Genomic DNA, 10,926 nt, shown 5'->3' on the forward strand with positions numbered 1-10,926 from the left:
AGCGAGGCACGGTCCTTGTGGTGCTCTGTCCCTGGCTGACACACAAGGGGTGTCTTGGTGAGGCTTGTTTTTGAAGATGACGGTGTGAAATTGCGTGTGAGGGGCTGCTTGCTGTCCCCAGCCGCAGATGGCACGGGAACGGGGGGGCTGAAGCCTGAGCCGCTCAAGGGGAGCGTTAAGAGTTTCAGTAACAGAGGCTGAGCTTCAGTAGTTCCTTGCCTTGATGGTTTGTGTCTGCATCTGTGGCTAGGCATCCCTTCCTGAGGGCAGAGGATTACAGAAAATGAATGCAAGTGGTGTCATTTGAGTTTGCTTTGGTCCTGAGATGTGTACCGGGTGGTTGGGGCTGGGCTGTTGCCCCCACAGCTCTCTCTCCATCGCTGCTTTGCCCATGTCTCTCAAGATTCCTGGCTGAGAGCATTGGAGATGAATGTGGAAGTTCAGCACGCTCTTGCCTCTTGTTAGCTCCAACCAGATGTTAGTATTTGAAGTGCAGATAATGTGGTGAAAACCCCAGTAGCTTCAGAGGCTAAAGTTCTCTACTTGTGAAGGAAAAATATCAGTGGTGACACTAGTGCAGGGTAGTTGGTGAGGGGTGAGGTAGATGGTTGCTTCATTTGGAGGATTTCCAACAAGTCCACCATAAAAGCGTTGAAGGTCGGTTTGTGCTGCTGCCACCCTGTGACTGGCCTGGTGGCAGCTCAAGGCCTGGGTCTGTACTAACTCACCAGATAGTTTGGCTGGAAGATGCAGTCATGGTTTTGTTCTTGCTGCCAGCTAGTGCAGAATCCGCTCTGATGACATATAGCTGGAAAATTCCAGAGCTAATTTCTGAGCTCCCCTGTTGTCTGCTCACTGAAGTGTTTATACAGGTGATGGAAGGGGCTCCAAAGCAGCTAGACAAAGCTTGATTTTTCCAAGGGGATGATTTGTGGTGTTGCTGGGGGCTCAGACAGAATGTTCTGTACCTTTAACCCTTTTATTTTCATCTTCCCATTGGAAAAGAAAAGGAGCTCTTGGTAAAACATGTCGTGGATCAGAGAAGGCGAGCTGACCATCATAGAGAGATTTTGTGCCAACATCATTAAGGTAAGGAATTAATTTGGTTGCCTGTGGTAAAGAATTGGCAGCTTCATCAGGGTTCAGAGTGGAACGGTCTCTGACTGCTCTGCTCTAGAAGGATAGTGTTGCTAGCAAGGGTATGTATTAATGCTGGCACTGGAGGTACATCCCTAAACAGCATTCGGGGATGGAAAATTACTTAAGCTTCATCTTGCAAAAGAGGAAGGCTGTAGGCAGTGTTTGCCAGTAATGAGCTTACGCTCCCAGGCTTCCGTGGTTTGTGCCCTTGCTGAGGAAGGCAGGGCATGGGAGGAGGGTGAGAAGCAAGATGTTTGGATTATGAGTCTAAGAAATGAAACGGAGTTTCTGCTGTGTAGAATAATAAATCAGCAATTCCAGGAAAATTCTGTCCTTGCCCAGCAGAGTCTTGAGGCTGATGCTGCTGTCCTTCTCAAAAAAGGATCTGTGCTGACCTAGTGAGGTCAGCGGAAAGGAATACTCCTCTTAAGAGGGGGAAAGTCTCATGACTTTTTTTGTTTTCTCTTCAGTTAACTGTGTCTGAAAATGCCCTTGAACTCCAAAATTAAAAATATTTTAAATTGCAGCAGCATAAAGCTGTGTGCACCCTCTCCTGTGGCTGTGGCAGGGCTGCTCCTGGGTACTACAGTTCTCTGTCATGCAATAGAAATGGGGAGGGCAAAGCTGCTTTTCAGTTTAGGCAGTTGTCAACACTGATATGCTTTTTAGAGAGCCTAAACTGGGCTTAGCAAAGGGGGAATTGGCTTCTTACTCTTTTCAGCTCCAGACTTTAAGCTGGGAGATACACACTGTGCTCCTACAAATAGGCAGTGCTGCCAGGAACAGTGGTTCTCTGTCATGCAATAGAAATGGGGAGGGCAAAGCTGCTTTTCAGTTTAGGCAGTTGTCAACACTGATATGCTTTTTAGAGAGCCTAAACTGGGCTTAGCAAAGGGGGAATTGGCTTCTTACTCTTTTCAGCTCCAGACTTTAAGCTGGGAGATACACACTGTGCTCCTACAAATAGGCAGTGCTGCCAGGAACAGTGGGGCCAGACTCTCTGCGACGCAAGATGCCAGCTTGGCTGTTCACTTTCTGCTCTGTTGTGTTTCTCTTTATTTTCTAGGCAGGTCCAATGCCCAAGCATGTTGCTTTCATCATGGATGGCAATCGCCGTTATGCCCGAAAGTGTCACGTGGAGAGACAGGAGGGGCATTCGCAAGGCTTTGATAAGCTGGCGCAGGTGGGAAGGATGTTTGCTGCCTTCAAGTTGTGTGTCAAAAGTTTGGGCTGTGTTCACCAGTTGTGTGTTTACTGCTTGACTGGTGTGTTGTGTTCCTTTTCTTTGCTGGAGTCAGGCCTGTGCTTGGAGCTGGCATCAGTCATCAGGGTTCCCAACTTCAGCTCCTCTCTCTCTTCCTCTTATCTTGCAGAGTCATTCTAATCAGCAATTTTTTCCCCCTCTGTTTTACACTCGATAGAAATATCTGCCTTGCAGATCTTGAAGCTTTTAATTCTGTGAAGCAAACTGAATTTATTTGTAAAGGTTTTGAAAGGTGTGGTATTATATAATTTATAGTGTTATCTACAAGAAGAGCTTTCCTTGGCTGGATTAGTCTCATAGTTGTTATGGATTCTCATCCTTAGGTAGTGATATTTTCCTCCTGTTCTTTAAAATGAACCTGAAATTCTCATCAAGTGGGTTTCATTGTCATTTATTTTGATCCAGTCTTAGTACAGTGGGAAAAGACAGGAAGGCTTTAGCAGTGGAGAAGGTGGGCCTTGCTGACCTGTCTGATTATCTGAGTCTTCTTATCTGACTTTTGTTTTCTGTTATATTTTCTCTTCTTGCAGACACTGCGGTGGTGCTTAAATCTGGGCATTCGGGAGGTCACTGTTTATGCCTTTAGTATTGAGAACTTTAAACGCTCCAAGGAGGAGGTGGATGGACTAATGGATCTGGCAAGACAGAAATTTAGCCGCCTACTGGAAGAGCAGTAAGAATCCTCTCGTGTCTGTATCCCACAGGGTGGAACTAAAGCAGAACCCGATTAAGAGGTGTTTACAGGGATGTTACAAATTGTGAAAATGGATTAAATGAAGTCATCTTCCACCTCCAGTTAGAGATTTGTGTTCAGGGGCTCTGCCTACCTGGATGGGAGGTACAGCTCCTGAGCACGCACAGTCCCAAACGCACCAGATTTGTGTCTGTATTGTATGGCTTACTGTGCAACAATCCCATCCAAACAGTTGGGACAGAACAGCTTTCAGTGAGCACAGCACGATTAGAAATTCCTGCTTAGCTCTAGAGTTCTAGATGCCTTGTTTTCATGAAGTAGCCAAACTTGGTCTTAAATTCTGTCACAGTATTCTTGGCAGATCAGAGTTTAGCTCGGCAACTTGAGACTTCTACATAAGGCTGTAGCAGGCATGGATGGCTTCCTGTCTCACCTGACATTCATCAGCCCCATCCCACCCTCATTGATATGTTTCCTTACACCAGAAGGTAGTTGTGCTACTCTGTGGGTGACCACTAGTCATCTTAATTTTTGATTAGTTGTAGATTCCCTGTGTCTGTGGTTGTATTCTAAGTTTTCCGTATGGGTTTTCATAACTTTAGGTTGGAATGCCTCATCTGTGATCATTTTCTAGTCCTTTGCTTATGTCTGTAACTCAGGAACTTGTATGGGGAATGATCAGTTTCCCTTTATGGAACGGTTTGGGAACATGAAATCTAAGCCAGCTTTCAACACCTGAAAAACATTTGGTCATTATTCCTTTTTGTAATTCTCAGTTTTGCTGAAGCTATGCCTGCCACATGCCTGTTGTTTTCAGTTGGTGGATGTTAGACAAGGCAGACAGGGCACTTGTGCAGCACAGACTGCTCTGCTTTCTGTAATCCTCTCTCTTGTTGTTGGGTGTAGGGAGAGCCTGAAGAAGCACGGTGTGTGTATCCGTGTCCTCGGGGACCTGCCACTCCTGCCCTTGGATATCCAGGAGCTGATTGCCAAAGCTGTGCTGGCAACTAGGAACTACAACAAGTAAGTTAAGCACAGTTTAAAGTAGCTGATACTTCATATCTTCCTCTTCTACCTGAAGGCTGAGACTTGGCAGACATGCTGCATTTTTTTTTTCTTTGCCCTACAAGCACACAACTGTTGTAGACATTCTTCTCTCTGTATCTACTGGACCTTCCTTAGGTTAGTCTTTCACATCTTTCTCCTCTTTTCAGATGCTTTCTAAATGTCTGCTTTGCATACACATCGAGACATGAAATCAGCAATGCTGTCAGGGAGATGGCATGGGGGGTGGAGCAAGGACTGCTGGAACCCAGGTAACTCTTGTCTTTCTGTGTGAGGCTTCCTAGATGAAGGCTGTCTGTCTTACCTCCTACGCTTTACTAATAACCTCTCGGAAGCCAAGTGGCTTTTAAATACATCTCATGAAACCAGTATGACTGGAACAAATGACTTAAAGTTACTATGCAATGTTTGGTTTTTATTATTTCAGTTACCATGGTGATAGATACACAACCAAGACAGAAGAGAAATTAGGTCTGTGTCTTCAGTTAGCTTAAATGTGAAGGCAGACTTTATGCCACAACAATTGCCTGCTTGGCTGGCAGTCGTAGCTGTGAGGTCAAACAACAGATGAATCATGAATACAGAACTGTTCCTCCACCCTGGAGGAGATGGAGCAGTTAGCACTCTGCTCTCTGCTCCAGATGGAAGTCCTCAAAGTCTGGTTCCATCCCTGTATTATGTTTCAAAGACCATGGGGGGGATGCTCTGGGGGCTGAAAGAGCATTTGAAACAGCCTGTGGAGCAGACAGCACTGTCCTTCAGGAGCAAGTTGATGACTGGCTGTGGTACAGCTCCACCACCACCCAGTTTTAATCTGCAGTCCTGTGTTTATAAAAACCCCTCAGTAATCAGGAAAGTGATCTTAATGAGATGTATCTGTCTTTCTTAGTGATGTGTCTGAATCGTTACTTGATAAGTGTCTGTACACCAACAACTCCCCCGACCCAGACCTCCTGATTCGAACCTCAGGAGAGGTTCGGTTGAGTGATTTCTTGCTCTGGCAGGTAAAGTCTTTGTTTTCTCCTTGAAATATTCCATCTTTGCACCTGAGAGTGTTCTACTGACTCCAGGTGTGAGCTGACACGAGGGCTCTTAAACTCCTTCTGCCAGGGATTAGGTAACTTCTTGGATGGACTGAGTGCTGGGACATCTCTGAGGAATCTGTTTCTCGCTGTTCTGTGATTGCCTAGAACACCTTGCAGCCCAAGTCTGAAATTGTATCATCCTGAAAACACTTAGAAATCGCAAATTGTTCTAGCTCACAGCAGTGAAGGAAATAATGAATTGATCATCCTTTTGCTCCTCTTTTCACATTTAGGTAGTTCCTCACTTGTTTGGTAAATTCTTGGTTTTGATTAATTTAACCTGGCAAGATGTTTCCTGGGATGAGGAAATCCTAGGAAGCACTTCTAGATTCCTGGGAGAGGTGTTTGTCACATGTCAGCTGTAGGTACTGGAGGTACAGGTAATGTACATGGCTGTCTCATCACAGTTTCAGAAGTTTTATTTGACTTTCATAATGAAACAAGACCCTGCGAGACAGGTTCTAAGGATGACAAAGTTCCTATTCCAGTTTATTTGATTGGCAAGTTCCCAGAAGTTGTCTCACCTGCGTTGTGGTTGCCTACCAAGGCATCTCCCTCTCCCCCCTGTATTTTTGGGCACACCTGTACCCTGGATGGGTGTCAGTGCTGCAGACTAACATTTCACTTGCTCCTCTTGGTGGTAGTCCTGGTAGAGGACCCATGCTATGAATTCCAGCAGAAGCAGCAGAGAAGAACGTGTGCTTGTGCTCCTGCTCTGCCAGCTCACGCACCAGAGCATTAGTGCAAGTTTCCCTTCGCTAGCAATCGTGTGCGTCCTGACAGCCCCAAAGCAGGAGGATGTTGTGCTATTCAGGATGATTCTCTGGTGCCAAAGATGTCTTTATGGTGTTTTTATATAGAATTGACACTAAGATTTTCTATACCTTTACAACTGTGAGTTGTGCAGAGTCCTTTCAAGTGTTAGATTTTGTAGTAATGGTTGTAGGATTACATTTATCTGAAACTTTGAGGGACTCAATGTCAAAAGTAGGTTTTAACTTGAAATCTTGCATCTTTCAGCTCTAGGGTATCTTCCATGCACCACAACTCTTAGATTCATTAAGCCATTTAAATGCCATGAGTGGGCAGCAAGGAATATCACGAGATGTTGTTTGACGAATGGCTTAAATGTCATGTCATGTCCTGATCCTCGGTTCATCTGTTATTCCCTTAACCCAGCCTTTGGTAGTCCAGTGGGGCTATTTTAGTTTTATTATATGTCTGTGATGCTTAAGCTATTAAAAATACCTCTGTCAAGACCAACATAGCATCAGAAAGAATTCTGCTGGTATCTTAGCGGGAATGGATGACTGGTGTCCCAGCATTAAAAACTAATTAGAAAGACTGCATCGCGCAGTTTCACACTCTCCTGGCTGGTATTTATTTCATTTTCAGTAGAATCTGGTAAAATCTTTGTGGGGAAACTGGCATAGTCTAACCGACAGAGCTGCATCTTGATGCCTTTACCTTCGCTAGATGATTAAATTGTTGGTGATCTTGCTTTCTGCAGACGTCCCATTCATGCCTGGTGTTTCAGTCAGTCTTGTGGCCAGAATATTCCTTTTGGAACCTGTGTGAGGCTATCCTTCGGTTCCAGATGAACTACAGTGCTTTACAGGTAAGGGAGCCCTGGGGAGATGGAAAGCTCAACACAGCACGTTACCTGCACAGCAACGTGCTGGAGATCAGGTGAAAGGGTGCAGAGTGGGAACAGAGGAACTGTTAATTTACTGCAGCTAGTTAAGATCTTTTTTCAGTAGCAGCTAATGCCAGATGTGTTGCTTCTCCTGTACCCGTGTGGCTTGTTACAACATCTTAGCGCGTGGCTGGATTCCTTTACTTTCAGGGATATCTAAAATATCTGAAGTCACCTCTGTCTCTATTACTCGTTGCTCATTCCACCAGCTGGAAGTATCTGTCCCCACTCCTCAGCTGGCAGGACAGAAGAAGTAAGCACTCCTCAATTGCTACAGGGTAAAATCAGCTGGTTTAACTCAAACCACTTCACCAGTGGTGTGAGCAAAGACTGCTGAGTTCACTCTGGAATGAGCAGGGAGAATTTGCATGCTCTTTCTCTAACTCGGCTATTGTTTTGAGGGTTGTAACAAGTGGGTTTAGAGATTCCTTTCTGGGAGCTGAAGTGAGGCTGCCTGAGCTGTGAGCCAAGCGTCCCTTTCTGGTGGGTCCAGATGTGCCTACTGAAGAGACTGTTCCTGTTGCTTGTTGTCACTGTTCCTCTCCTCTTACATTTGTTGTTAGGAGCTCCCCCGACCTAGTTCAGATAAATCTGGCCAACCTAGTACTGACTTAGTAATCTGTCTGTTTCTAAGAAAAATAAATCTGGGAGCTGGAGCTCTTGGTTGGGAAATCTGGGGGTGCAGCAGCTTGTAGCAGAGAGACAGCAGCAACTGGCAGGAGGGGAAACTCAGTGTGGTGACTTTTACCTCTACTGTATCTGGTTGCTGAGTGTGTCTGTTCCTTAATTATTTGAGTCCTCTGTTTTTACAGACGAGCAAGGGGACCTTCAAGGACCTTGCTCACCTCTGAGAGTTGTCAGAGAGATTACAGACAGTTGTGGTTATGGGTGAATTTAATCAGGTCCAGTCAGTCTGGAAGCATCCAAATTCTCCATGTCCTTAACCTCTTTTATTGCTATTTCTGCCCTTTTCCTACCAGCAATTCATTGTATTAACACAACTAATGGCAGTTCACCTTCTGCATGAAGAGGAGAGCAAAAAAAGGAATAGTGTTTGTCACTGACATTAGCTTTGCCTCTGTCTTGAACGGTATTGAACAGTAAGGTCACTGTTCTGACTTTGCTCCTGGTGCTAATTTCAGATGGGTAACAAATGCTTCTTCTGTTCCTAGCTGTTCTCATCTTTTCTTCATTCTCGTTTGTGGCTCTGTGTGTTCATGCTGTGCTATTATCAAGGTTTCTTATTGTCTGGATTTGTTCTTTGGTCAGTTTTCTCGCTGTAAGACCCACTTTGCAGCATACAAGGCTGCCCTTTTTTTCAAGGGATGCAGCCCAGTTGTGCAGAGGGGAGGATTCTCACTCAGAGGAACGGCTGAGATTTAGGAGCTGGGGGTTTTTTTGCATTTGAAATAGGTGATCGTGAAAGCCAAAAGTATCTGGACCTCTTGAAGCACATTACCTTGGTGGAAGTGTTGCTTGTCAGTGAGGATGGTGAGGCTAGGGGGTTGACTTGCTGAGAAGCCAGAATATGTGACAGCAGCTGTGTCTGCTGGGGACAGTGCTGCTGCGTTCAGGACACTGGAGGTAGTTGTGGTATGGGCAGACAGCTGGGTGGAAGGTTTGACAAGGTACAAAAAAAACTTGGTTTGGAGGCATTTGACAAAAGATATCAGCTCAAACAGCATCACATTTAGTGGCCATTGTCTACATTTCCCAGTTAAACCTGCTGCAAAGGGAGTTTCCTAGCTGGTTCTCGCTCACTGCTTAGTCCCAGGATCAGCTACAACTTGCTTTTGGAACGTGGTTAGATCGAGGGAGAGCACGCAGATGTTGGTTGGCAAGCCTGCCCTATGGCAGTGGTCATGCGGAGTCTTTTCTGGTGAATAGACAGAGTTTCACTTTGTCTAGGGGTGGGAGTCTGACGCTGACCAGGCTGATGATCTTTGCGTTTCAGATAAGCAGAGCTACAGCAATGGGGTGCTGTCGATGCAGTGGGCTTTCTGTAGCTAGGGATGTTTCTACTCTCGTTCCCAGCACAAGGAAAGCTGATTTACAGTGCTAAAAGCATAGGCTACTGACTTGGGCACAGGGAAAGTGTGGTGCAGAGTGAGTCAGGTCTCATTAGAATAATTATTTCTTCTTGCTCGTTTGAAAAGCCAGCACTCCTTAAGTGTGTGTGCGTCAGGTTATGTCACAGTGACCAGGTTTTCTCTTTTTAAAACTAAAAGCTCAATATTCCTGCATGCACATGTGTTCTTGCTGTGGGAGGCTGCAGGCAAGGATATGTGCAATAAAAAGAAATTAAAAAATAATGTTCTGCAGAAATACTTCAAATACTTGAAGGGTAGGCAAGGGTAGCTACTGCCTTTACCTGTCTTCTGCCCATCCTGCTGTGTCTCGAGTCAGGACATTATTAGATCCCAGGCATTTGGGAATGCTGAGCCCACTCTTGCTTTTTTGTTGAAGCTCATTAGCTCGATACCTGATCATCAGCTCAAAGAATTGCCCCATAAATCATTGTTCTGAATCCCCTAAACACTTTCAGCTGCCATGTGAATAGGATCACAGCTTCTGTGATGACACCAGCGAGGACAGCTTGTGTGCAGGTCTGTGGTTTGAAAGTCCCCCTGTCTGCTCTTCCTCTCTCATTCCGATATCTGAGGGTTTTCCCACAATCTGTCTTGACCTTTATCTGTTTTAACCAGGAGTTTATACTGTGAGCAGACTCGTGTCTTGGGAAGAAGGTCTAGAAGGATATTCCTATTTATTTTTTTTTAATAACCAGTTGAGCAGGCTGCCTCAAAGTGGAGGAGGCACACACAAAGCCACCCTTCATTTAACCTGCAGGGTGATGGCCAAGCAGAGGCTTATTTCTTCCATAACCTATGCTGCCTTGCATCTGTACCACAGGTGAGCTGAAAGGCCTGGTAAAGTGCTAATGCTCTGCTGCTTTTCACTCTAGAAGGCCAGAGACTCCTACATGGAGGAAAGAAGGCGACAACAGATGGAAAGGGATCAGGCTTATGTGACAAAGAAGCTGCAGCAGGAGGGATTTGCATCCCACGGAGACTCTCGGCGCCGATGGACACTGTTGCAGAAATGCACCGCCATGCGGGAAGAGAGGATCCAGGGCTTTCTACAGGCACTAGAGCACAAGCGAGCGGACTTCTTTGAAAGATTGTGTACAGTGTCTGCGTGACATAGGTGCTGGGTTGTTGTGGGAAAGACAATTTTTAACTGTGTTAGAGGGAACAGCTGCTGCGCAGAGGAATTCACGCGGTGTGGTTCTGCAGTGGGGATGCAGGGCTGCTGTAGGACTTCACATCCCCGCTGGCCCTGTCTGAGGGCAGGGACAGAGTACTGTGAACCCTTCTAGTTCTGTGAATGCTGCTGAGGAAGGTAATGCCATCCTTGTGTCTCGCCTCCCTGCCCCTGAGGATGGAGAATACACCCACCCCGCCATATTGCCACTGTTTGGTACTTTACGGGCCTGTTTCGGTGACAAGAAGTTGCCTAAAATGAGCCTCCAGTTCTGTTGGATCCCTCATGAATGGGGCCAGGCAAATCATTTCAGTCCCATTAAATCATTCCCTGTGCTGAGCGGTGGCAGAGATATTCCCTACTGCCTACTTCATGATTGCATCTTGTCTTTTCCCCACCTGACTGTGCTTGTTTTTGTGGTATCTGCTCTTGGCTTCCAAAGAGCTAAAGCAAGGTGTTGTCAGCCTTGTTGTAAAGAAAAAAGATACTCCAAAGCTTCACTGTGATCCCTTCTGAGCAGTGTCTGTGGGGAAAACCCAAATGCCTGAGATGCTGATGTTGGAACAGACTGACTGTGCTTAGGAAGGAGGCTCCGAGCAGGCAAGGAAAAAGGATGGGTTGGGAATTAACTTCATGGCTTAAAAAGAAAAAGAAGTTAGCTAAAACCAGGCAATGGATACAGCATGCAAAATCCCTCTGAGACCTCTCTGGAGCAATGACT

At 45.8% G+C, this 10,926-nt stretch overlaps 1 protein-coding gene across 3 annotated transcripts; it reads left to right on the top strand.

The window, feature by feature from the left end:
• The first annotated feature begins 976 nt into the window (after positions 1–976).
• DHDDS (dehydrodolichyl diphosphate synthase) lies at positions 977–10,408 on the top strand. Of its 3 annotated transcripts, XM_010084426.1 has the most exons (8): positions 977–1,089; positions 2,207–2,323; positions 2,935–3,077; positions 4,005–4,121; positions 4,313–4,414; positions 5,053–5,167; positions 6,759–6,866; positions 9,907–10,408. In XM_010084426.1, exons 1-8 carry the CDS (start codon positions 1,027–1,029, stop codon positions 10,141–10,143), a joined length of 1,002 nt encoding a protein of 333 aa, XP_010082728.1. In that variant the 5' UTR covers positions 977–1,026; the 3' UTR covers positions 10,144–10,408. The 3 variants fall into 3 exon arrangements, with proteins under 3 accessions (XP_010082728.1, XP_010082729.1, XP_010082730.1); XM_010084427.1 differs by lacking the exon at positions 4,313–4,414 and having other exon boundaries at positions 1,015–1,089; XM_010084428.1 differs by lacking the exon at positions 4,005–4,121 and having other exon boundaries at positions 1,015–1,089.
• Positions 10,409–10,926: the final 518 nt, after the last annotated feature.

The sequence above is a fragment of the Pterocles gutturalis genome, unplaced genomic scaffold, assembly GCF_000699245.1.
Source record: "Pterocles gutturalis isolate BGI_N339 unplaced genomic scaffold, ASM69924v1 scaffold48470, whole genome shotgun sequence".
Lineage (NCBI taxonomy): Eukaryota > Metazoa > Chordata > Aves > Pterocliformes > Pteroclidae > Pterocles > Pterocles gutturalis.